The following is a 27351-nucleotide window of genomic DNA, read 5'->3' as shown; positions in this document are numbered from 1 at the left end:
CACACCATCCAAAAGTTAATAGCGTACAACGGCAAAATATCTTCAAATAATATGATTAAATCTAAGTCACTAAAATATTCATGTTTTCGGATCTGCAACATTGACGCATAAATCATTGATTGAATTTGTAATTGATTGATGTCGATCTTTTAATATGAACTAAACGAACATCGCGACAAAACAACAACTAATACAACACCGCACTTAGACGACGAAATCACAAAAAAAAAAAAAAAAAAAAAAAAAAACACAAAAGAAAAAATTTAATATATGTGAAAATCACTTATTTATTAGATTAAAAGAAAAGGGGAAAAAAGATGTTGATGTGTGATTAAAAGGAAGACAATTTTTTATAGGGTAATTTAAATATGTATTTTGTATTATCAACAAAAAAGATATTAATGTAATTATTATACAATATGAATGAAAAATATATTATTTATATTATCATTATCACTCTCAATTTTTTAATATCTTTTGTATTTTCATTTATGAAAAATAATACATTGTAATTTTTATTATAGTATTACTTAGACGTTATAGTTAAAAAAATATATAATTAATTGTGCTTCAACAATTCAAAGTGATAATTATTTTAAGAAAAAAATAGTTTAGATTCAAACTCAAGCCGGAATAACCCATAATGTAGTTTTATGGTTTTATTATTGCAAGTTTATGTAGTAGGCTACCCTTACTAGTCCAACCTTACTAGCCCGTCATGGTGTATCCTTTTCCACTTGTGCATGTTTAATTTCTCAAAAAATAAGGGACTAAATTAGACAATTTTTTTGAACTTTGATTTAAAAATTGATCGTGACATTGGATAAAATAAGTAGCATGGAACTAAATAAAAACATGAATTTTTGTTCCTCATTAAATCATGAGACAACTATTTGTCTAGAGTACAGACAATCAAAAAAATCAATATAAACTTTGTTCAAACCAACAATAATGAGTCTAGCGAAAGGAAATAAACTCTTACAATGTGGCAAACCAATATGCGAATCCAGGCTAGGAGAAGTACGCCGTCTCTATTTATGATTAACTAAAAACCTAAAAAATAAAATAAAAGAAAAAACGTTGAAATTTTTGCTTTACCAGCTTGGCCCTGTGACTTATTCAATTTTGAAATTTTCATTGCAAAACCTTTGCTGAGATCAGGAATTCTTCTAGCCAGGCTTCTTATATATGTTGTTTTTCTCATGATCTATATATTTGTTTTGTTTAAATCTCCATGTGTTTTTTATGATAAAAAAGTGGATAACATTCAATTATACAGTGATCGTTATAAAAAACTTGCTACTTTTGATTATATAATGAATTAACAAATTACAAGTAGGTTTTCCAATAACTGATGTTTGAATCAGATGCATTATAAATAGGACACTCTAGTGAACCCAAAGCATCACAATTCACAACAGAAGATATAATAATCTTCTTCCATATACATCCTTTTTTTACTTGTGTTCTAAATGGCAACAATACCATATATGGATATTCTGAGTTATATACTTATCTTCTTGTTAATATTCATTGTTACACAAGTTTTTTACTCATTATTTGCAACCAAAATGAGAAACAAAACTAACTCAAAACTTCCACCAGGACCTTTCCCTCTTCCCATAGTTGGAAATCTCTTTGTAATGAACAACAAACCACATAAATCATTAGCCAAACTTGCCAAAATTTATGGTCCAATATTAACTTTAAAGCTAGGTCAAGTAACAACCATAGTTATCTCTTCGCCCGACATGGCCAAAGAGATACTCCAAACACATGATTCTTTACTTTCAGACCGAACTGTACCACATGCTTTAACCGCTTTCAATCACGACCAATTTGGCGTGGGATTCCTTTCTCTTTCGCCTCTTTGGCGAGAGATGCGAAGGGTATGCAAAAATCAACTATTCTCTAATAAGAGTCTTGATGCAAGCCAATATCTCAGGCGTGGGAAGATAGATGAACTCATCAATTATGTTTCTCAATGCAGCCTAAAGGGTGAAGCAATAGATATGGGAAAATTAGCTTTTAAGACTTCAATTAATTTGTTGTCTAATACTGTTTTCTCTGTAGACTTTGCTAATAACAAGGATTTGGTTATGGATATGTCGGAGACGGTTGGATCTCCAAACATGGCTGATTTTTTTCCATTGTTGAGGTTGATTGATCCACAAGGCATCAAAAGGACCTATGTGTTTTATGTAGGAAAGTTGTTTGGTATCTTTGACAACATAATCGATCAAAAGTTGAAATTGCGAGAAGGGGATGGTTTTGTCGCCAACAACGATATGTTAGACTCGTTGCTCGCTGAAGAAAACAAAAAGGAGTTGGACAGAGAAAAAATTCAACATTTACTACATGTATTTTCTAATCTCTTACTATTTACAATCATGATGTTTGATCTCTCTTTCTTTAGTCCACTTTATTCGCATCTCTCTCAATGGACTTGGATCCTCTCCGGTCCCTTCCTTTCTCTCAGGCTACCCGTCGGTTGCAATTTTATTGAAGAGACAAGAGGGACAATAAAGGATCTAAAAACCTATATGTGTGTATGTGCGCGCATGCGCATATTACATGTCATGTTTTAAATTTTAATAATGTTTTAATAAATTATACCATGAATACTTTTCAAGATTTTATTCACTATAAACTTTCAAGCTAATGGTTGGTTTATAACAGGATCTACTTGTTGGGGGAACTGATACAACTACATATACATTAGAATGGGCAATGGCTGAACTACTTCACAACCCAAATATAATGTCAAAGGTTAAAAAAGAACTTGAAGATACCATTGGAATAGGAAACCCGATCGAGGAATCAGACGTTGCTAGACTCCCTTACTTACAAGCGATAATAAAGGAAACCTTACGCTTGCACCCGATAGCTCCACTTTTGCTCCCTCGAAAAGCAAAGGAAGACGTAGAAGTCAATGGCTACCTCATTCCAAAAGGTGCACAAATTTTCGTTAATGTGTGGGCTATTGGTAGAGATCCAAAAGTATGGGACAATCCAAATTTATTTTCGCCAAAGAGGTTTTTAGGAACAAAGCTTGATATCAAGGGACAAAATTTTCAGCTCACGCCGTTTGGCAGTGGAAGGCGAATATGTCCCGGCTTGCCTTTGGCTATGAGGATGTTGCACATGATGTTGGGATCATTACTAATTTCTTTTGATTGGAAGCTAGAAAATGATATGAAACCTGAAGAAATAGACATGGAAGATGCAATACAAGGACTTGCCTTGAGAAAATGTGAATCCTTGAGAGTTATTCCAACCAAAATCAGTAATTAAATTCCCTACGTAGCAACTTGTAATTCTTTTACGTGTATTTCAATTCTATTTGGCCTCTGTAAGGAAATTAAACATAGACATTCAATAAAAAGAGAGTAAATTACACTCCCCTTCTCTAAGAGAAGCTTGAATTACACTCTCATCTCCTCTTATGTTAAAATATACACTCTCCTCCATTGAAAAATAAAATTTATACTCCCCTCGCCTATAAGATGCTTGAATTACAATTCTCACCCTTAATAATTAAATATACACTAAACTTTAATCTATTTTAAGATAAATAAATATTTTTATAATATATACCAATTTTGAACCATCATTTAAGTAAAATAAATTAATTAATTTATAATTTAAGTGTCAATGATAATTAAATTTAAATATTTTACTATTAATTTTATAATTTAGAGTATAAAATTAACTTTTAAGCAACCATACTTTATTGTCTTTAGTAATTGTTTACATATTTTAATTTTATTTTTGACTGTTTCATATTTTATAATAGGGTTTAAACTATATGTTAATAAAAAATAGCGAAAAATATGTATTCAAATTTTGATAATAATAAAATAGACCCGCAATACTATTTTTCTCAAAGTGTGTTCAATTTTTTTTTTTGCTAGATTATTAGAAATAAAAAAATTATTGTTGGAGTAAAGTGTAGATTTTGACTTAAGAGGGGAGGGGAATGTAATTCAAGCTTCTATTAAGGGAGGGGAGTGAAATATTTCCTAATATGTTTTGAATTCTATTAAGAGAGTGGAGTGAAATATTTCCTAATATATTTTGAATAAGAGGAGAGATGAGTGTATATTTTAACATAAGAGGTGAGGGGAGTGTAACTCAAGCATCTTTAAAGAGATGGAAGTGTAATTTACTCATAAAAGAATTGATTGACCAAGCCCACTTAGATGATCAATAATAAGCTTTTATGGTTTCTCGTGTTAGTATGTGAACAATCATGGATCATTCTTTTAATATAAAACAATACACTAAATTCTTGTCATGTTATTATTTATTATTATTTATAAGTCTATTTGAATGAGTATATGCTTTATCCTGGAATATCACACAGTAGATACGGGTAAAAAAGGGCAATCCGGTGTACTAGAGCTCCCGCATATGCAGGGTTCAGGAAAGGGTCCCACCATTTGGTGTATTGTACGCAAACTTACTCTATTTTTTATATAAGAGGTTGTTTCCAGGACTTGAACCCGTGACCTTCTAGTCACATGACAACAAGGTAATATAAAAAAATTAATGGTCCCCTCAAATCAGCACAATAATTAATATATAACAATATCTTCAAAATTGTTCAGACTAAGACTAGTTTTTGTGTACTGGAACACTGAAGTCTGCTCTTAAAAATTTGATATACCAACTTGACTAATGGAAAATACATTCAAAGACCAAATAATTAACTAGCAATAAACATAATGGAAGACCAAAGTGATTAATGAGAGACTATAGTTAATGATGTTTTTGTAATTTTGGTTAATTCAGGGTATATAGCACGTTGGAAGCCTCTTACCCATCACCGGTTAACCTTGACAGTGGAATTTTCATCAAAGCTCAAAGCTATAATGTAGCACCGACACTTTATATTGATAATGACACATGCAATTACATTCAATCATTTTAATTTTTCAAATTATTTTAACGATGTTTGCGTCTACGGCTCATGTCATATCTGGTGTCTGTGTTTCATATCTTGTAGAACCTTATTGATCCATTGCTTACATAATAGTACTAAAATAATCGAAGAACAACTAAGTACCAAGACATGGCTTAATAGTTGATAAATTTAGTTTTCCCAAGAGTAGGTAAAAGTATATTTCTTGGATAATATGCATGCCATCATCACAAAGACACAAACCATCCAGGAAAGCTACAATAAAATTTCAAAGTTGGAATAGCCAAGTATTGAATTCCTCTATGCAAATCTTAATAACAAACAATTCTATGTGCATTCAAATGCAATCCCAAAGCCCATGGTTCACAAACATGTACGTACTGTGGACTGTGGTTAATCGAAACAATCCGCAATAATAGGAGAAAGAGTCTGCAACAATAGGAACAATATTGAACACTAAAAAAAAAATCTTATATTGACTTTATGTACAAAAAAATATTGTGTTTTGATGTATCATCTTTTCTTTCAATATTACCCTTTATTTATTTATTTTTTTACCATTTTAGCATTTCTGGCTAATAAGATTGAAAAGATGTTAGTGGCGGTCTTTATGCTAGTATAATAGAATGGGCATCAGAAGCCCAATCCTCTTGGAGCGATGTGTACACAAAGCTAGGAATTGGACATTCATCACCACGACTATTAAAGCATAGTTCACTTAATCGTGTTAAAATTATTAAGTTGGACACATTTATGTTGGTTCGAACATCGACCTTACCGTTTTTTTTTAGGAAAATCGACCTTACAATTTTGTGTGTTGTTAAGTTGGAAACCTTCATGTTAGTTCGAACATCGACCTTGCAGTTCTGTGAGTGAGAGTATTAATGACGTTACCACTTTATCTATGGACAAAGAAGAAAAAGGACAACGTTACATGAAATGTGTTGTCTTGTATATGAATCAATTTTAATTAGACATGAAAGTTAGGGAAAGTAGTGTGTCGAATTTTCATCTGTGTTTGATTATGCGGTAGTAAAGTTACAAAATTGTCTCAGATTGGACATAACTATTTTTAATTAATTTTATAAGTCTGAGAAATTATTTGACTAACATAATGTATAGCCATAAACTACTTAGAAATTAAACAAATTATTTTTTGGTAGTGTCCAGAGTTTGAACCTCGAACCAACTAACTGAGCTAAGCTCACGAGAACAAATTACACCATATTGAATTACTCATTATGTATCTTGGTATAAAAATGACAATTTGCCATAAAAATAATTTGAATTGTGTTGAGAATAAAAGTTTTATGAATGACCTTCTATATTTGGTCAATCATTCTGACCAAAATTGTGAATGTTTGAAAAACTCTTTACCTTCGAGTTTCATTTGAAGTTACTAGATTTCTGACCCGTGTGCCGCACGGGTTTTATGAGCTGTATAATGTTACATAATATAGAAAAAATTGATGTGATATAGTTAGAATACTAAAAGACAGAGATATAAATTTAACTTCAACAAACGGTCTAACTAAAGTTGATTATCACTTACATTATATTAATAATGATACTATCAAATATTACAGAATACTTTCTCATAAACAACAGTAGATGTAAAATTGATATCTTTGTTGTTTCATCAGTGATGAGTATCATTAACTCTTCTTTTGAGGTAACTCTTGAAACAACAATATAGTTGTCCATGTAAAAATAGGGGAGTTGGTCTATAGGTGTAGGCCAACATTTTTAAGTCCGTGCTTCAAAATTTGTATTCTTTAGTTTCCTATAAAACTTGTGCCATCACAATAAATGGACCGTGTGCATTTATATAGTCACAATAAAAAATAACTGCAAGGGAGCAAAAATAAACTGCACAATACAAAGCACTTGTTGAAATTCCAAAAAAACAATTAAACTAAAACTTAACGCCAAGTCCATAGGTAAGCTGTTAAATTTAATTCACACCCCAAATACATGCCTCCATTTCTATACTAATTTTTTTTTTTTAAATAAAAAAAAGCATTTATTTAATATGCATTTTTCATACAACTTGTTATGGTTTTCCATATTATAATAGATGTGTAGTTGTTCATTAAATTGAGGTTTTTTCTAGATTACCTTTGAAAAATGGTGGGTAATTTATCCACCAACCAATCATAATGAGTAATTTATTGGTGGGATCAAGATAGTTTATGGATACCACCCAAAAAGGTGAATGTTTATTAGTTGGGGTAAATTACCCACCATTTTTCCATGGGTACCCTAGTTATCACCTTAAATTGATTCTTAAAGCTTAGTTTTTAATGCATATAAACTGTTAAACATGGTATCAAGCATATATATAAATAAAATTGTTTAACTGTATCATTAACCATCAACAGAGAATTACTTAGGGCAAAATATAAATGGAATTGAAATGAAACTGGATACTTAATTAAACAGATATAGTCTTGAACAAAATAGATTTGGCAAATTTCAACAACACAAAGCAAAAAAAGGAGTCAACATGCTCCAAAAATAAAATAAAAGGAAACAAAGACATTGAAAAACTTCCAAAAAAACGACCATCAAACTCCAGCAAATCACAGCTCCATGCACACCAAGTTTAACTGCTAAGATTGAAGAAAGTTTAGAAACAGATGAGTAAAACGGAAACAGTCAGGCATGTGTATATATACAGAGGGAATAAGGTGCATGATTGTGTTAATATGCATGGGAAAAAGAGGATTACATATGGATAGATGTGTTGGTTTTCAAAACGAAAGTTCAATAGCCCTTGATTAATGTTGTGTTGTATTCAAGCAAGGGGAATTTTGAAATACAAATACAAACTAAATGGAAAACTAAAGGTTTACATAAAACACGGTAAACTAAGCAGACCACAATAATTGCATTATTTTGAATTCAAACAGTCAAATACTTTGGAGCCAAATTATTTTAAGGTTAACTCATTAGCATTAATTGCTGCTAATTTGGCTCCAAATCTTTAGGGTTAACTTGATGCAAACCTAATAACTTTAAGGAATAAGAGATAAGATATTTGAAAAAAAAAATTGTGTTTTATTATTAATCATTTTACAATTAGTAATACATGGTCAATGATATTTTTTCTATCATACTTCTTATAGTAATTTACTCTATCTTCTTTTTATTCTTTTAATATATTTTTCTCTTGTCATTATTAAAAAAAAAATTATAACATCTTTCATAATTTCTCTTTTTTTAAATAAAATTAAATATATTTGCTAATATATGTAAAAATGTCCAAACGACATGGATCCATCAAAAATATAAGAAAACTGTTGTTGACACATTTCATAAGGCTGAGACACACAAGTAAAATACGCTTTTACAAATCTAGCAGAAGCTCTCTCATCCATTATTCATCTCATCTTCCAAAAAAAAATTCCAAATCTCTCTAAAAAACCCAACCAAATTTATTCAACAAAATCACAAGTAAGTAATTATAATGCTATTAACTTACATTTTAGTTGTTATAAATGTTTTTATTTTTTAGTTTTTGAGTAGATTTATTTTATTTTTGTTTTTGAGTAGATTTACATAGTATAATTCATTTTTAGTGTAAATGTTAGTTGCTTAATTTAGTTAAAATGTTTGTATGATGTCTATGTTATAGTTTAAAATTTTAGACTTATATTTTAATTTGGTGTTTTATATTTATTTTTTTATTTTAGTTTTTAATTAGATTTACATGTTATAAATCATTTTTAGATTATATGTTAGTTGGTTAATTTAGTTAAAATGTTTGCATGATGATTATGTTGTAGTTTAAAATTTTAGGGTTATATTTTAATTTGATGTTTTATATTTTTTATTTTATTTTAGTAAGAGTATATGATTTATTTAAAGAGTAAATATAAGTTGAATAATTTTGTTATATTTTACGTTTTAACAAAAAAAATGTGTTAAACATAAGTTGAATGATTTATGTTATAGTATATGATTAATTTTTTTTTATTTTAGTAAGAGTATATGATTTATAATTTTAGGGTTATTTTTATGATTTTTAGAGTCTATGTATAATTTGCACATCAAGTGTTTGATGAAATGTTTGAATGAGTTTTTCATTGATTTTTTTTAATTTCTTATTGTGTAGATTTGAAACAATGGCCGGGTGGATCGACATTCATGCACAATTCAATGGCGGAGAACCTCAGAGGTTGAAGGTTCGGTGCCTTGGTGTAACGTTAAGAGGTCTCAATGATGAACTGACTGAATTCAACCAAGGAGTCAACCCCGGAGACACAAGGAGGGTGGAACACGTTCGGTATAAACGTCCAACGCTCGACGAGGGGAGAGTATCATTCACTTGGGTGGAATTAACGAACGACGAAAACGTGACGACCATGTTTTGGGAGCACATCATGTTCCAGTGGATCCATATGCGGGTGACGTTGCTGAGATCAACTGAAGATATCATCAAAAGTTTGATTCCGCCAGAAGATCGTCATTAGGTACGGAGTGAATGCACCTTCCAGCTACAACAATTGTCTTCCTTTTAATGGGGTAATTCAAACTTGCCAAACGATAGGTCTCTAATATTCGACCGACATTCCCATTGTTCCTGTCAAAGGATTAAATTCTTGTTAGGCTGGTTTAAATGAAGGTATTGAAGTGTCAAGGAATGAACCTCATTCTTTTGACATTTGAATACCATCATTTAATCTCAGCCTAACAAGAATTTAATCTTTTGAATGGAACATTGGGAATGTCGGTCGAATATTGGAGTCATGCTTGACAAGTTTGAATTTACCCCATTCAAAGTTAACACAATTGTTGTAGTTGGGAGGTACAAACGTCCAACTGCAACAATTTTCTTCCTCTGAATGGGGTAATTCAAACTTGTTAAACGGCAGGAAGCCAACATTCGATGAGCATTTTGAATGATGGTATTCAAGTGTCAAGGAATGCACCACATTCTTTTGACACTTGAATATCATCATTCAAGATGCTCATCGCATGCTAGAGTCCTGCTGTTTAGCAAGTTTGAATTTACCCCATTCAGGGGTAAGATAATTGTTGCAGTTGGAAGGTACATTCTGGAATGTAATGTAAAGCAATATAATGTGATAACATATATAGTTGAATATGCATAATTCATTTTGTTTTGAATGGAACAATAATTATCTTATTTATTCACTTTTCGAATTTATTTATTCATTACACAATTTTAATTAGTTGAATTCACGTTAGATTTAATTAGTTTTTATTCGAATACACAATTATGCAAAAACGTGACTTTAAGCAAAATTATTCCAAATACGATTTTATTCTAAGTACCATAATGTCAAACAAAATATGCGCGACGCAAAAATAAAACATAAAAAAATCCAAAACAATTAGGCATTAAAAGCCATTACATTCATTCTTCCTCGTCACACAAGTCAACCGGGTTGTTCGCTACAATCCCTGGGGCACCTTGTTTTGATTGAGGATCAAAATAGCATGTCCTCCCGCTCCTCCTCAACCTAGACTAATTGTACACCGGCACCTTTGAACCCTTCTTTTTTTCGGAATCATCACAAACAATTCTGTGCCATGTCATAGCAATTTTTCTTCGTTCTTCTCATCACCCTGAACGTTGATTATGATTCTGAGACATATCTACATTAAAAAAAAAATGGCGATCAAAACCTAACTAAACAACAATGCCATAAAATCGTAAAATCAAAAACTAAACCTAAACCTAAATTATCATCAAAACCTACACCTAAACCTAAACAATTCTAACAATTCTACAACTATTCATCAAAACCTAAACCTAACAATTCAATAAAAGTTCTCTAACAATTCTAACATAAACTATCATAAATATCATAAAATCAATAAAACCTATATAATCGAACCTATATAATTGAAATTTAACAAAAAAAACAAACAATTCGACCACAAAACAACAATGTCGAAGATCAAAAAACGTACTTAGGAGATCAAAACAACAATCACAAACTTGCTTGTTTTTTTTATTGAAATTGACTTAGAATTGCTTGAAATTGCTCAAAATCGCACCTAGGAGATCAAAAAATATAACAATGGAGTTTTGAAAACTCCTATGTCAGTTCTGTTCTTATAAAAAAAATTCGACAGTTAACTACCGAGGTTTTCCTTGGCTGTTAACTGCAACCGGTTATTGAATTCCTCGGCAGTTAACTGTCGAAGGAGCAAAAGTGTATTTTACTTCTGTGTCTCAACCTTATGTAATGTGTCAACAACAATTTTCAAAATATAATAGGTTATGGAGTGAGTTTTTTTTTTTTAAGCAAAAGAAGGGATCTCCTGCTAGAGCTGTCAAAATGGGCCGGCCCGAAAGCCCGAAAAAAAACGTAGGGCTTGGGCCTAAAAATGGCAGCCCGAATTTAAATAGGGCTTTTTGGCCCGGCCCGTAAAAATCCGAAGCCCGTTAGGGCTAGCCCGCCAGCCCGCATAATTAAAATTACAAAATGAAGCTGCTGTTTGGGCTTGTGTGTTGTGTGTGGCCCAATTTCACTTTTCTGGCCCAATCCAACAAAATAAGCCATTTCTAGCTTTCTACCCATCTAACAAAAGAAACCAGTTCATGTCTCTCTCCCTCATATTCACTCTCTCACCATGGAAACTTTACAAACCATAAAAATTTCAGCTGCGCAGTCGATTTGTCATCTGTTCGTCTCGTTTTCCGTCATCGTGTAACTCGTGTTCTTCATTGACTCGTCTTCTTCCATCCATTTCTATTATATTCCATTTTTAATTTCTGCTTTAATATTACTTAAGTTGTGCTGAAAAATATTATGTCTATGTGGCTGGTTTATGTATTTATTGGGATCTAATGCATATTATTTTAATCAATATTTGGAGTATGTGGTTAAAAGGATTTATTTGATTATGTTAAATTGATTTTTGAAGCTGCAACGTCTGTTGTTAATGTTCATAAGTTTATTCATTTTTTTTCTACAAGTTAATGAGAATAAATTTTAATCCTTCACAATGAAATGCAGTTTCTGCCCTTTGTTCTCAAGTGGATTATGTATTCACTACACATACATTAAAAAAAAAAAAAGGTAAGATGGGCTTTAATATTCAAGCCCATTTTTCAACAGGGCTTTTTGGCCCGGCCCGAAACCCGTTAGGGCCGGCCCTAAACGGAGCCAGACCGCCGTTTTGACAGCTCTATCTCCTGCTGCAGAACCCTAATCATATATAATAAGAAAGAAGTACAAAAGGTGAGGGGGAAACGAAAGTGAGTAACTAACTTTAATATTATTTTTTTACCATGCAAAATTATATAAAAAAAAAATTGTTGTTCCCACATTTGATAAGGTTGTGGCACACGAGTAATTTACATTTTTGCCCCCTCGGCAGTTAACTGCTGAGGAATTAGAAATCCGGCTGCAGTTAACTGCCGATGAAACTTCAAACCTTTTTTTTTTTTTTACAAAAATCTTATATTGTCATTATTAATATTTATTGATTCTAATAATATTTAATTCATTGTGATTTTATAAGGAAACATAATCAACACTCTTTTAATATTCTGGATTACATTAAAGAATTAAACAAGAAAGTTATGATTTTCATTTTCTTTTTTAAAAAGAAGCAACAATAAAAGCACTTTAATTGTGTAATTAAATCAAAATTTCACTCAAAAAAATAATACTCGATTTTATCAATCAAGGCTGTGTATCTTTACTGATTTAAATCATTAATTAAAAAATAATTAAATCACATACAAATAAAAACATGAACCATATTTGACCATATTAAAATTTATTTTAATATTATTTACTAGGAAAATGATCTTTACCACGAACAGTGTTACAACGAAAAACAAGAAAAACACTAGCCTTGCCGTTTTTTCCGCCAAAAACGTCTTAGATTTTTTTTTAATATTAAAATGATGTTGATGTTTATTGTAGTTATATTGTGAATGTTTCGTGAATTCCTTTTCCATCAATGATGTTTATTCTACTTACTAAAGTCATAATTGATATTTTTTTTACAATAATCAGAATTAATTCGGCAATTGAATGACATCAATCATAATTAATTCACTTGATTCCATCCATGTCAATGTGCATATATAGAGGAAATAAATGAATTATTAAGAGAAGTTAAAGCCAAGTTGTTCTACAAGGATTTTTACGAAAAAGAATGGAAGAAATTTGATAAATCTTGAAGGATCATACGGATAAGCTGGAAAACAATATCTCATGAAATAATTTGTCAAAAAAAAAAAACATTAAAAGAGTGTTGATTATGTTTCCTCATAAAATCATAACTTTCTTGTTTAATTCTTTAATGTAATCCAAAACATTAAAAGAGTGTTGATTATATTTCCTCATAAAATTACAATGAATTAAATAGTATTAGAATCAATAAATATTAATAATGACAATATAAGATTTTTGTAAAAATAAAAAATAAAAAAAATTAAGGTTTGAAGTTTCCTCGACAGTTAACTACAACCGGATTTCTAATTCCTCGGCAGTGAGAGGGCAAAAACGTAAATTACCTGTGTGCCACATCCTTATCAAATGTGGGAACAACAACTCTCTTATAAAAAACTATATTTTCCACCCGTGCTGCCGCACGGGTCATATACATTGCAGATGTAGCAGACAAAAACAAATCTCAATGCATATCAAAGAGAATGAAATATGTGGTCCCAAATATCTGCAGATGTTGGAATTCGAACCTCAGACACCACACTTATTCACCTTAAAAATATTAATTTTTATCAGTCGTGTGTTACTTCATTCTTTTGTTAAAATTATATGTCAATGTTATATTATTGGTATGTTACTTCATCTTCTTTTCTTTTTTTGACAAAATGTTACTTCATTCTTTTGTAAAAATTATATGTTAATGTTATATTATGTACCTAAAAATAGTTCATTCTTAACCTCAACATGTAAAATGTTTTATTTAAATAATTTTTCTTTTATCGAATATTTGGCCTTTACCGTAAATGATATCCTTTAACTGTTTGTTGAAATGTTTCTTCCACCTGTTTATATAGATTGCAAAATTCAGGTGCATTTTGTGGTAGATATTTAACAAAGAGAGTTTAGTTCTAATTTGAATGAAAAGTGTAATATTAACAAAAAAAATGTTGCTATAATCTTTCAAAACCCTTTTATTCCAATATGGCGATTTGTTTTGTTGAAGAAATATGACGATTTGTTTTGAAGAAATAGGGAAAATAAAGCGATGCTGATTTGCTTTGTTCATGAATATAGGAGATTAGGTGTGAACATTAGGGCTGTTCATGAAAATAGGAGATTAGGTGTGAGCATTAGGGTTAAAACAGTTAAATTATGCAATAGAGTTTATGTTAAAATTAGTGCTTACGGGTTAACTTTAATATATAAAAATATTAGGTGTGAGCATTAGGGTTGTTCATGAAAATAGGAGATTGGGTGTGAGCATTATGGTTAAAACAGTTAAATTATGCAATAGGGTTCAGGTTAATCTAGAGCTTACGGGTTATTCTTATATATTAAAGTTAACCCGTAAGCCCTAATTTTAACCTAAACTCTATTGCATAATTTTACTGTTTTAATCTTAATGCTCACACCTAATCTCCTATTTTCATGAACAACCCTAATGCTCACACCTAATCTCCTATGTTCATGAACAAAGCAAATCGGCATCGCTTTATTTCCCCTATTTCTTCAAAACAAATCGTCCTATTTCTTCAACAAAACAAATCGCCCTATTGGAATAAAAGGGTTTTGAAAGATTATAGAAACATTTTTTTTGTTAATATTACACTTTTCATCCAAATTAGAACTGAACTCTCTTTGTTAAATATCTACCACAAAATGCACAAGAATTTTGCAATCTATATAAACAGGTGGAAGAAACATTTCAACAAATAGTTAAAGGGTATCATTTACGGTAAATGCCAAATATTCGATAAAAGGAAAATTATTTAAATAAAACATTTTACATGTTGAGGTTAAAAATGAACTATTTTTAGGTACATAATATAACATTACCATATAATTTTTACAAAAGAATGAAGTAACATTTTGTCAAAAAAAAAAAGATGAAGTAACATACCAATAATATAACATTGACATATAAATTTAACAAAAGAATGAAGTAACACACGATTGATAAAAATTAATATTTTTAAGGTGAACAAGTGTGGTGTTTGAGGTTCGAATTCCAACATCTGCATATATTTGGGACCACATATTTCATTCTCTTTGATATGCATTGAGATTTGTTTTTGTGAAAGTCTAGTATATAAGAAGATTAGGTGAGAATACTACGGTTGTTCATGAAAATAGAAGATTAGGTGTGAGCATTAAGATTAAAACAGTTCATAAAAATATGAGATTAGGTGTGAGCGTGGTTATGTTAAAATTAGGACTTACAGATTTAATATATAAGAAGATAAGAAGATACCGCCCAATAATTATAATCCTCTTCTCTAACCTAGAGATAGTAGCAAAATATTGAAACACACCAGACACGAGGGAAACGAAAGGGGTAAATCAATTCTTCCAACAAATCGCAAAAGCTATAATTTCCACTAGAATCGATTCCAAGGTGAATAATCGCGTTTTTGTAACTAATTCGCTACCAAACAATCCTTAACCACCACCATGTCCTCCGCCAAATCCCGCAATTTCCGCCGCCGAACCGACACAAACTCCGACGACGACACTCCTACCACCGTCCCTTCCAAACCCTCCGCCCCTAAACCTAAAAAACCCCCCAAACTTCTCAGTTTCGCCGACGACGAAATCGACGCCGATAACGAAACCCCTCGTCCACGCTCCTCCAAACCCCACCACCACCGCCCCAAACCCTCTTCTTCCTCCTCTCACAAAATCACCACTCACAAAAACAGAATAACTTCACATTCTCCTTCACCTTCACCTTCCAATGTTCAACCTCAAGCTGGTACCTACACCTTAGAAGCACTTCGTGAGCTTCAGAAGAATACAAGAACACTAGTCACTCCTACAACCGCTTCTCGTCCTATTTCATCTGAACCCAAACCTTCTTCTGAACCGGTTATCGTTTTAAAGGGTTTGCTTAAACCGGTAACGTCTGAACCGGAGTCAGATTCTGAAGAAAACGGGGAATTTGAGGCGAAATTTGCTTCCGTTGGGATTAAAAATGGGAAAGATTCGTTTTTTCCTGGTGAAGAGGATATTAAAGCAGCTAAGGCTAAGAGGGAGAGGATGCGGAAGGCGGGTGCTGCTGCACCGGATTATATTTCGTTGGATGGTGGAAGTAATCATGGCGCTGCGGAGGGGTTGAGTGACGAGGAACCGGAGTATAGAGGCCGGATTGCAATGTTTGGTGGCAAGAAGGGAGATGGAGAGAAGAAGGGTGTTTTTGAGGTTGCGGATGAGAGGTTTGACGATGTGGTGGTGGATGAGGAGGATGGATTGTGGGAAGAAGAGCAGTTTAAGAAAGGATTGGGGAAGAGAAGGGATGAAGGGTCTGCTAGGGTGGGTGGTGGTGGTGAAGTTCCTGTTGTGCAAGCTGCTCAACAGCCCAATTTTGTCGGTCCTTCTGTTGCAAATGTGTATGGTGCAGTCCCAAATGTTGTAGCAGCAGCATCGGCGAATACCAGCATTGGAGGAGCAATCCCAGCAACACCGGTTTTGGATGTCATTTCTATATCTCAACAAGCTGAGATTGCGAAAAAAGCTATGCTGGACAATATTAGGAGGCTTAAGGTATGAATTGCTTATATCATAGTACCATACTGACTTTGTTTCAGGCTTAGTTTTTTTGTTACTTATCAGATTAATGATCTTGTGCATGGTGTCCACACTTATTAACATTTTATGTATGCATTATGATCTTAGTGATACTGATTAAAGTAAAATAAGATAGAAGTTAGAGATATTGAGCCATTAAGTGTATCATATAAGTGACTTTGGCATCAAAAGAATCATTGTGGTTATATTGGTAAGAAAGGATCAAATTTGCCTAGTGTAGGTTGAGGGGTTCTGGCAATTGATCAGATGAATCATCCTGTTGATAATTAGATATAGATATAGGGTTCTAAGTTACAGTTGCTGTCATGTTTTTATTGTGGCTACTAGGGGTTAATAGGCGGGGTTGGCTAACTGTTGATGTGGTTTGCAATAAAGGCATGAATACATGATGTGATTATAGCGACCATTGCAACCCAGATGCTGCGGCTGTATCATGTGATGCAGTCTGCAATTTACTGCGATTACATATGATAAAAGAAGGCCCATGCACTCTCTCTCTGTGTGATCCAGAGCCAGAGGGTTGTAAAAGATGATGGTTGAAAGAAAAGAATGGCGATATTTGTCATGAGGGACCAATAATATAGGCTTTACGTGCACTTCAAAACTATGTTTGTGCTTAAATGGGTCAACTGCAGTCGTTTGCAAGCATTTATGTTGTATATGAATAGGTAAATAGGTAATTGCATATTTTCACACAAAACAACCATGAATAGGTATTTGCTTTTTCATGAAATATATACAGCTTTATTTTTCTGAGGATTTATATGTTTTCTTAATTGCATTTTTGTGTCCCCCACAAATGACAGGAATCACATGGAAGAACAATGTCATCCTTGAACAAAACAGATGAAAATTTATCCGCCTCCCTTTTGAAGATAACTGATCTTGAAAGCTCATTAGTGGTAGCTGACGAGAAGTACAGATTTATGCAAAAGCTCCGAAATTATATCTCGAATATATGCGACTTTTTACAGGTAAGGTAACCATATTTCTTGAATTCTTCCAAGTTCCTTATCTTCCTTCATATTGAAGTTTGTTTTTCCCTCTCAAAATATCACTAGTATTGCTTCTTTTTGTACTTCTATACATCCTTCTATTTTACTAATGAAGTAATGGGGTAGCTATATTGATTTTTCTGGTATTGGAAAGGCTTTGTGGAGATCTGTTACTTATAATGTCTCTTTGGCTTAAGTCCTTTGATCTATTTTCTGTTAACACGTGCTTCTCTTTGTATATACTTCTTTCTTCTCTAGTAAATATTTCTGTCCACAACGACTTAAAACATACACTTCAGAGTTTAGGCAGGTAGACATCTGTGAAATATATACTGATGAAGGGAGGAAATGTCCATTCTGAATTGATTGATGGTCTTTTTTGTTTGGTGAATTTGTTGTCCAAAGTGGTAGGGATGTATAGGTATTTCGACAAATTAATCATGTAAGAAATCAAGGCAAATGAGAACATGAAAACAACATTCTTGCCTATGTAGGATGGAATATTACTTCTCAATGTCATAGTATGATATTAGTACTTGGTTGACTAGTTAACCATGTAATGGTTTATCTTAATGCATAGTTGTCAAAATTGCAATCTGATAGGCCCAATAAGGAGACGGGGAGTAGGGGGAAGAATAATGGGCCTAAAGAATAGGCCGTGCCTGTTTATGAAAAGAGAAAGAAGCAAATTAAGAAGATATTAATGGGAGGAGGGTAACACATAGAATTAGTTGAAGAGGGTAACACATGGAGAGGGAGAGAGGGATAACCAAAGAGGTGGCACGAACAGAAAGGATACATGAATCATGAGGCAGCTGGAAAGAGATGGAGAAGGAGAATGGGTATATGGAGAGAGGGAACTGAATGGAAAGGGGGATCATTGAATTTCTGTAAAACACTGGCGGGGGCTAGTCTGAGTCAGGAAACAGGCTCCTTGACTGCAGGGCTTATCACTTTTATGTTGTTCTCTTCATTTCCACTATCATTTTGTAATGAGCATTGCTCCATTCCTTCTTAATTCCTAGAATAAACTCAGAGCTTTGTTTGGATATTCTACATACAACTGTTATAGAAGTTACTCAGTCAGTAGGTTTCTCATCATCTTGATATTCTTCACTGTTAATATTTGAATTCATCCAGCAAATATGCCAAAAAAAAAAAAAAAAATCCCGTTAAGAACCTTGCTCAAGCCACAAATTTACGTCCTTACTACTCTTTAGTCTTTAGTTTATGTATGTCTTATGGGTTTTCCTATTTTAGGTTGCTGATGGAAGAATGTAAAATGAGGATTTTAAGTGTTGGATTTTTAGGATTTTGATGAATTCCCTAGCTGGACCTTTGCCTTGAGAGATTTAGGCCTTGTTTGGTAAAAAAATAGCAGATAGAGGATAAGCTAGCTGATTTAATTTGTAGTGTTATGGTAAAATTAACTATTGAACTAGCTGGAAAGTATAAAATGATGTAAAAAGATATTGAGAGTAAAAATAAGAAGAAAAAAATGAAAAGCTATAAGCTTGTCGGTAAATGAGACAAGCTCGTAAGACTACCATCGTTACCAAACAATGAGCATATAATTATAAGCTACCTGCTTTAAGCTCGAAAATTGGCCTTGCCCAACAGTCTTAGGAGCTGAAATGTACAAGCTGTTTAAAAGCCTCTCCTCGTTCCTTTTTATTTGTTGCTTTTAATGAATTGCTTGTTACTATTTATCTATCATTTGTAAAGTTCAAAATGATATTAACTATTGTTTTGTTAAAAATGTCCTTGCCTATTTATTGGAGACAGAGAAATAAATGAAATGAGGTAATAACAGTCAATGTTATCATGGAAAAAACAAATAATTTCAACAAAAACAACAAATTTTATTGATTGTGTTGGCATGTTTCGATAATCTTAAAGCAACACATAAAAAGGAACAGAGGTAATACTTGAAAAACATATGCTTCTAATAAAGTTAAAGAATATGTATTTTTCTCACAAATTGATATTTAACACTTAAAACTCATTTACCTGCTTGTAATTTTTGCTAATGCATCTTGGGGTATTGTTTATTTGAGGGTATTACTAAGGTTATCTGTGACTTTAACTTTCAGCATAAAGCTTACTACATTGAAGAACTTGAAGATCAAATGAAGAAACTTCACGAAGATCGAGCATCAGCCATTTTTGAAAAAAGAGCCACTAACAATGACGACGAAATGGTGGAGGTAGAAGCAGCTGTGAAAGCTGCGATGTTAGTTTTAAGCAGGAAAGGTGACAACGTGGAGGCTGCCAGAAGTGCAGCTCAGGATGCATTTGCTGCTGTCAGAAAACAAAGAGATTTTCCAGTGCAGTTAGATGAGTTTGGTAGAGATTTAAATCTTGAGAAACGGAAACAAATGAAAGTGATGGCTGAGGCTCGTCAACGCAGGAGGTCCAAAGCTTTTGATTCTAAAAAGTCGGCATCCATGGAAATAGATGATCATAAAGTAGAAGGTGAATCGAGCACTGATGAGAGTGATAGTGAGAGCCAGGCATATCAGTCACAACGGGATTTGGTGCTGCAGGCTGCTGATGAGATTTTCAGTGATGCTTCTGAGGAATATAGTCAATTATCCCTGGTCAAAACAAGAATGGAAGAATGGAAAAGAGAGTATTCGTCAAGCTATAACGAGGCTTATATTTCGTTAAGTCTTCCACTGATCTTCTCTCCATATGTAAGATTGGAACTCCTGAGGTGGGACCCACTTCACAAGGGATTAGATTTTCAAGATATGAAATGGTATTGACTCATTCTATATATTCCATTTTTAGTATTCTTTCTTGAATCTGATATGAAATGGCTTGTTTTGCTTAGCCACTTCATTACACTTCATATGGTTATCGTTTACCTTCCTTGAATTTACAGTAGAGTTTTTTTTTTTTTTACTCTTTCTCTCTTTATGTTTAGGTATAAATTGTTATTCACTTACGGCTTGCCTGAAGATGGAAAGGATTTTGTTCATGATGATGGAGATGCTGACCTTGAGCTTGTCCCGAATTTGGTGGAAAAGGTTGCACTTCCTATTCTCCATTATGAAGTTTCCCATTGCTGGGACATGCTTAGTCAACAAGAGACAATGAATGCTATTGCTGCTACAAAATTGATTGTGCAGCATGTGTCTCGTGAAAGTGAAGCTCTTGCAGGTCTGCTAGTTTCGATTCGTACACGTCTAGCTGATGCTGTTGCTAATCTTACGGTATGCTCAATTAGCATTTACATTAACTAGTGACGCAGTATATGGTATTTGTTTTGTTCATTTGGTTTGCGATGTGATTTATATACTATATATTGGGCTTGTAGAAACTAGTAACTAGAAACAGTGAAGCATTTGATGATAAAATTTCCATCTTGTCTTGTTTGTAGGTCCCTACATGGAGTCCACTAGTACTAGCCGCTGTTCCAGACGCTGCAAAAATTGCAGCATATCGATTTGGTGTGTCTGTTCGACTATTGAGAAATATTTGCTTGTGGAAGGACATATTTGCAATGTCAGTGTTAGAGAAGCTTGCTCTAGATGAGCTTTTGTACGCAAAAGTTTTACCTCACTTTAGAAGCATATCGGAAAATGTTCAAGATGCAATAACAAGAACAGAACGGATTATTGATTCCCTATCCGGCGTTTGGGCTGGCCCAAGTGTTACTGGAGACAAAAGGTATGTTTATAGTAGTTTGTCAAAGTTGTTGTGAAATTGGTATATTCTTTTCTTTACTCTTCTTAATCATGTTACTGTCAGTTAGCATACCAGAAATAACTTGGGGTTAATGGGGTGGGATATTCATTAAGTGCCTACTTGACACCTTCATCGGGGGTAATTGGGATTAGAGTAGAGATTATAGGTTTAATTAAACTTCTTCCTAATTAATTTGCTTCTGTGGTTGTGAAGTCGTTTAACTCAACTATGATCTCAAATACTGTGTAACCTTATTATATGTAGTGCATACAATAATAGTATTGCATCTTCCTGTCTGTTAATGTAATTTTGATCAAATCTAATACTATCCATGTCCTTCCCTATTCTTAAATTGCAGCCGCAAATTGCAACCTTTGGTGGCTTATGTGCTGTCACTTGGAAGGATTCTGGAGAGAAGAAATGTGCCGGAGAGTGATTTAGCTCGTCGATTAAAGAAAATACTTGTCGACCTCAATGAATATGATCATGCCAGGACCATGGCCAGAACCTTCCATCTCAAGGAGGCATTATGAGCTTGGGAATTTTTTGTTTTCGTTAAACATGGTCTCTTGGTATGTTGAGGAGTTCGGCCCAGGGTTAGCCTTCTCAAGTGAGTACTTCAGATAGCCTTCTGGCTTTATGAGGTGTATGCTTTATGATTTGCATCTTTCACTCCAAGAGTCAGCTTAGTGTATGAACTTGCTGGAACATATGAAACTTGAGGACCTTCATCGCTTAATTTGTCACCACAAAGGGTATGTCTTACCAATGACCAAAAATGCATATGTATCATCTCACTTTCAGGGGTGCAGTGGGAATTTTTTTTATCTTGCCACTTTTTTCTTCCATTGCTATAACTGGGATCCCTGGAGAACAAATTTTGTAAAATTTTCGATTCTCTACTGTGATTATTTAGATTACATCTGATACTGAAATTAAAATATGATAAAACTGTTATATAAAGTCTATTTTGAGTTAAGTTCGAGTGGAGTTTATTTCCGGCAAGGTGTTTAGATGGTTATATTGTATCATTGTAAAATCTCATAATAATACGGGGTACAATTTAACCAATTTGTGGCAATGGTGTTCTCAAGAAATGTTGAAATTCAATTTCCAGGCCGCTTGAAGGCAAGGTTAGAAAAGGCCGCTTTGCAGTATTTTGCCTCTGTTGGTGATCATTTACGGATAATCTGTATCTCCCGCAGACAGCAAGAATGTGATATGTAGCCTAGTTTGGTGCACACTGTTTATGTTCTTGAGGGAGCTAGGATTTGCTTGCAAGGATTTGAAGGTGGCTTTTCACCTTTGACGAGGAGCAATAATATGTGAATTTGTGATGAAATTTGGAGCATTTGGGACGAGGTCGCCAAATGTGACTAATTGTGTTTGTATAAATTACAAAATTAATTTACTTTTAAGATTACTACTTCAGTTAACATAGAATTTTGCATTGAATATTTTGATTATGAAAGTCTCATCACCAACCTAATAGAACTACCAGTTAGGGTTCAGGGATGGAAGGAGATTCCACCACCACCGTACAATCCTTGAGTCCAGCAAATCATGGATACCAAAACCAAGATCTTCTCTCTTGCGGGCGATAGTGTAGCTTCCATGCCTTGCTTTCCGCTTCTAGAAGTTATTTTTTAAGGATGATTCCATATGGTTTCCGAGAATGGTGGGAGGGGAAGAACATAACTTTGGATTTTACAATTCTGCGGTTCCATGATTTGCTATTGTATTCTTCTTAGAGCTACACAGTAAATGAGTGATGTTATTTGAACGTAACAAATTTGTTAACTTTTTCCAACATCATATAAAACAGTACTTTAGCTAGGAGCACTTTAGGTGGTGATGAAGAACATGATTTTGGATTTTAGATTCTTATGGTTTATAAGTTAGTATGTTATCATATTATCATTTATAAGATCAATTTGAATGAATATATATATATATATATATATATATATATATATATATTTTATCCTATAATACCACTATAGCTAGAAGTACTATAAAAAAACTTAATGATTCCCTCACATCAGCCTAATAGTATATATATACAATAAAATATAAGGTTAGTGAGTCCATCTATATAACCACTTAAGCATGCAAACTAAATCTATCAGGTTAGTGAGTAATGAAAAGAGGAGCCGAAATAGTCTTTATAATATCAAAAGCGTAGTTTTTTTTTAGAGAGCAAAAGCATAGTTAATAATCTATCAATATTTTAGAGGCATTGCAGCCATCATCCTCCTTAAAACATCTTGTTTTCCCATTTAGCATAGATAATAATATCAACGAAAAAACTCCAACTTAATTGTCAGTAATCAGTATCATGATACCAAAAAATAATAATAGAGTAAATTTATATTTTTGGTTATTAAGTATGTGAGACAATGAAACTTGAAAATTATATTAAAACATCCTTCAGTATACTTTCTATAACTGATTTGATACACTAAATTGACTAATACAATATAAATTCATAGACTAAATTAGCAAACAAGAGAGCTCTTGTATTTGTGGCAACTTTACCTCTTCAACATTCATCCAACATCTGATTTTCTCTATATTTCTCTTTGAGTATCACATTGACCTCTTACATATAACATATATTAATGTTTCATGAACACCCTTTTCTTTTATCTCTCAAGATGTAGATATGGTGCACAGGTGTTTAAATAACAACAAATACAATTCAATTGAGAAGCCTAAATTGGTTAATATTATGAGAGACATATTTTGCAGGTATTTTTGTAATATTTTGGTTAATTAGATACTATAGCAATTGTGTCTCACAAATTAAAAGACCAAAATAAGGTTTACTAAAGAAAACATCAACATTCAATGGGTTTAAGCAAAATAATCTATTATCTATACTATATATAAATGGAATATATTTGATGACTTTTTCACTTCTGATTATATCCACAAACAAATTTGTCCATGTTAATGTTTTATTATTGGTGTCATTTAAAAAAATAAAAATTTATATTATATTTATTACATTATTTATGTCATTGAAAAAGAAAAATATATATACCTGTCATTTTAATCTTAATCAAAATATGTAGTCCTATAATTTGAGATTCATTAAATATCTAATGCATCTGGTCTATATATGGATCAAATATATCAATATTTCAATGAATCAAAAAAGTATATATTTTTTACTTATATTAATGACCTGCGATGTAATGTATAAATGCGATAAAAAACGAATAGACGAGTAACACTAACAATAATAATAATAATAGTAAAATAAAATTTAGAACTAATAAGTAATAACAAACACAAAAGCTAGATATAGGGTTTTCTCACATGATTTACTTCAAGTGTGATTTCGTTCATGTCACTTTCATCATTCTCTAGTAATAAAGAAGCCTTCACCATGTTCATAGCATCAGAAGAACCAACCCCATCAATGCTAGTTGTAGCACCAAAAGCATCCTCTTTCACCATGTTAATAGGATTAGAAGACTTGTTTATACCTGAATCCATTTCAGCTTGGTTGTCCACAGTCCACACCACCAACAACGAACCCTAAATCTAAGAATTGAAAAACAATGTGAAATTGTGAATAGCACTTTCGTTCTATCAATCCTTTAGGAAGCGAGAATTGGTAACCTTGTCCAATGAGATTGTATATATAGGTAACTGTGACGCAAAAGATTAACCTTGTCCAATGAGATTGTATATATAGCTAACCTTGTCCAATGAAATTGTTTTTCATATGGTTTATATATATATATATATATTCATATTTTGTTATATTTTTTTTAATATTTAAATTTATTCTTATTTATTTATTATATGTTTTATTTGTATTGAAAATTGAGGGTATTTTCGAAAGGAGAAAAAAATCAGCCAAGAAGAGCTTAACGTGGTTGTTTTCTTTATATATAGTATAAGATAACAACTTTGAGAAAATTATAGATTTGAGGAAATCATAATAAATTTAGTTAAAAACTATATGATAACACCTAAGAAATTTTACCTAAATTTTCTTTCAGAAAAACTTGTACCTAAATTTTTTCATAAAAAATTATTTGCTACCCAAAAAACAAACCAAGATTCCTAATGATAACAATTGGTCCATATGATAAACAGATTCATTATTAATATTTTTTCTTTCTTCTTTTTTAGGGTAATGCTATAACACATCTACCAATTTAGATGAAAGTGTGTTTTAGCATTGAACACCTTGTTTTGACCAAAAAACCACAACCTTTCTTTTTTAAAACAAGTTCAGTTGAAGGACAAATATGTAATTAACAATTCATTATTAATATTTTTTTATTCTTGCTCTTATCTCCTTTTTTGTAAAACAAAAAAGTTCTTCTTCCACAATCAAAGACATACGCAGGTACAGAGAAAGAAAAATTGGGGATACTCACCAATACCCTTCATCACTATATTTTTATTGTTTTAATTATCACCAAATTATCTCCTTGGATGTTTGTAAGCTTTCCTTAAACATTTTTCTTAAAACAAAAATGAAGCATAATTTTTTTTATGAAAGAAACTCCAATCGAACATTAAAATAAATATAAAAATATTGAAGAAAAGAACATCAAATTATTATAAGATTTTAATAAGAACTGCATCCACCGCATACAAAAATAAAACATGCACTTCACAGGAGTTTGGATTCCGGAATTGAAGAACGGTTGTCATGTTTTCCGAAACAAACACATCTTAAGTTTTGTTGTTGACGGAGGTTGATGAAGGACAAAATTTAAGGATTTTGACGTAGGAGGATGCGAAAGTAGTGATGGCAGCGGCGGCGCGGCATTGAAGATCTGGGAAGGAAACACTGAGCCAAGAAAGAGATGCTGCGTGATTCTAAGTTGAGTTATGGAGAGAGCAAGATTAAAAAAAGAAATGCTAACCGGTGTCCCGGGTACTGGTTAAGGATAATAAGAAGGGAAATTATATGTTAATTATTGCATTGAAAATTGTTTAATTAATCCATAAAAAAGTCAACAAAACTTCCTTTTATGGTAAGAATTTCCTTTTTTTTGTATGCTTAACCCGTGTCCCAGAGGCACCGGTTAGCATGACCCTTAAAAAAATATTAATTAATAATGAATTGTGAATTACATATTTGTCCTTCAACTTGACTTGTTTTCAAAAAGGAAGGTTGTGGTTTTTTGATCCAAACAAGGTGTTCAATGCTAAAACACACCTTCGTCTAAATTGATGGGTGTGTTGTAGCATTACCCATGTGTGTGTGTATATATATATTTCTTTATCATTTAAAAAGTATAACAAACTGGATGAGTTGATCATGTATATCACTTTTGGAAGCAACAATATTTCAACAATAATGGAAGTGGCCTGGTGGTTAAACTTGTGAAGTGTAAGCATATGGTACTCAATTCGATTCCTAGACACTATCCTCTAAGTTATTTAATTTGAATGAGTTGAGTCTGAAGGTTAATTTAAGTTAGAACATGTCTCAAAGCTCAAAGAACACCAACAAACTTACTTACATATCATTGAACAACGCGACCCTTGCATGGATGAAGTTAAACACACACTCCAATAAAATATTAGTCATTCTTTTATCATAGTGACTTCTTCTAACATTTCAAAATGAAGTAGGTTATAGAAGACAAACGAATTATGTGTCATTTTAATAAATAATTAATTGTACAACTTTTATTGGGGGAAACATTTTCTTTCTTCTTTTTTAAGACAAAAATAAAATAAAGAGAGAAACATAACAAAAACACAATATAAAACATATAATTGTTCTAAAAATTATCACAAAACAATCATACAAATAGTATCATTCTTCTTTTAATAATAAACTAAACCTCTAGACAAAAATTGAAAATGGAACAAGTGTTGATATTCCACCTCATCTTTAGACCTGGCCTGCACACGCCTTTGCTACCAAATCCAACACCCCAACGTCATTTATACTACAAAGAATATATTTATTTGTCTGCGAATTTTTTTTTTAAAGGTTATTTGTCCACGA

At 32.4% G+C, this 27351-nt stretch overlaps 2 protein-coding genes across 2 annotated transcripts; both read left to right on the top strand.

Annotated features, from left to right (window-relative positions):
• The first annotated feature begins 1418 nt into the window (after positions 1–1418).
• On the top strand, positions 1419–3403 carry LOC11428907 (geraniol 8-hydroxylase). The gene is made up of 2 exons (XM_003610787.4): positions 1419–2360; positions 2680–3403. Exons 1-2 carry the CDS (start codon positions 1473–1475, stop codon positions 3292–3294), a joined length of 1503 nt encoding a protein of 500 aa, XP_003610835.2. The 5' UTR covers positions 1419–1472; the 3' UTR covers positions 3295–3403.
• Positions 3404–15356: 11953 nt separating this feature from the next.
• LOC11437418 (transcriptional repressor ILP1) lies at positions 15357–22358 on the top strand. The gene is made up of 6 exons (XM_003610784.4): positions 15357–16626; positions 17478–17645; positions 19760–20427; positions 20596–20884; positions 21052–21341; positions 21718–22358. Exons 1-6 carry the CDS (start codon positions 15538–15540, stop codon positions 21890–21892), a joined length of 2679 nt encoding a protein of 892 aa, XP_003610832.1. The 5' UTR covers positions 15357–15537; the 3' UTR covers positions 21893–22358.
• Positions 22359–27351: the final 4993 nt, after the last annotated feature.

This window comes from Medicago truncatula, chromosome 5 (assembly GCF_003473485.1).
Source record: "Medicago truncatula cultivar Jemalong A17 chromosome 5, MtrunA17r5.0-ANR, whole genome shotgun sequence".
NCBI lineage: Eukaryota > Viridiplantae > Streptophyta > Magnoliopsida > Fabales > Fabaceae > Medicago > Medicago truncatula.
The sequence above is the reverse complement of the archived record's forward strand: the minus strand, read 5'-3'. Positions and strand labels throughout refer to the sequence as shown.

Coding starts and splice junctions, on each gene's coding strand:
- LOC11437418 (XM_003610784.4), top strand. CDS start 15,538: ATGTCCTCCGCCAAATCCCGCAATTTCCGCCGCCGAACCGACACAAAC. Junction 16,627..17,477: donor ACAATATTAGGAGGCTTAAG/GTATGAATTGCT, acceptor CACAAATGACAG/GAATCACATGGAAGAACAAT. Junction 20,885..21,051: donor ATGCTGTTGCTAATCTTACG/GTATGCTCAATT, acceptor TCTTGTTTGTAG/GTCCCTACATGGAGTCCACT.
- LOC11428907 (XM_003610787.4), top strand. CDS start 1,473: ATGGCAACAATACCATATATGGATATTCTGAGTTATATACTTATCTTC. Junction 2,361..2,679: donor AAATTCAACATTTACTACAT/GTATTTTCTAAT, acceptor GGTTTATAACAG/GATCTACTTGTTGGGGGAAC.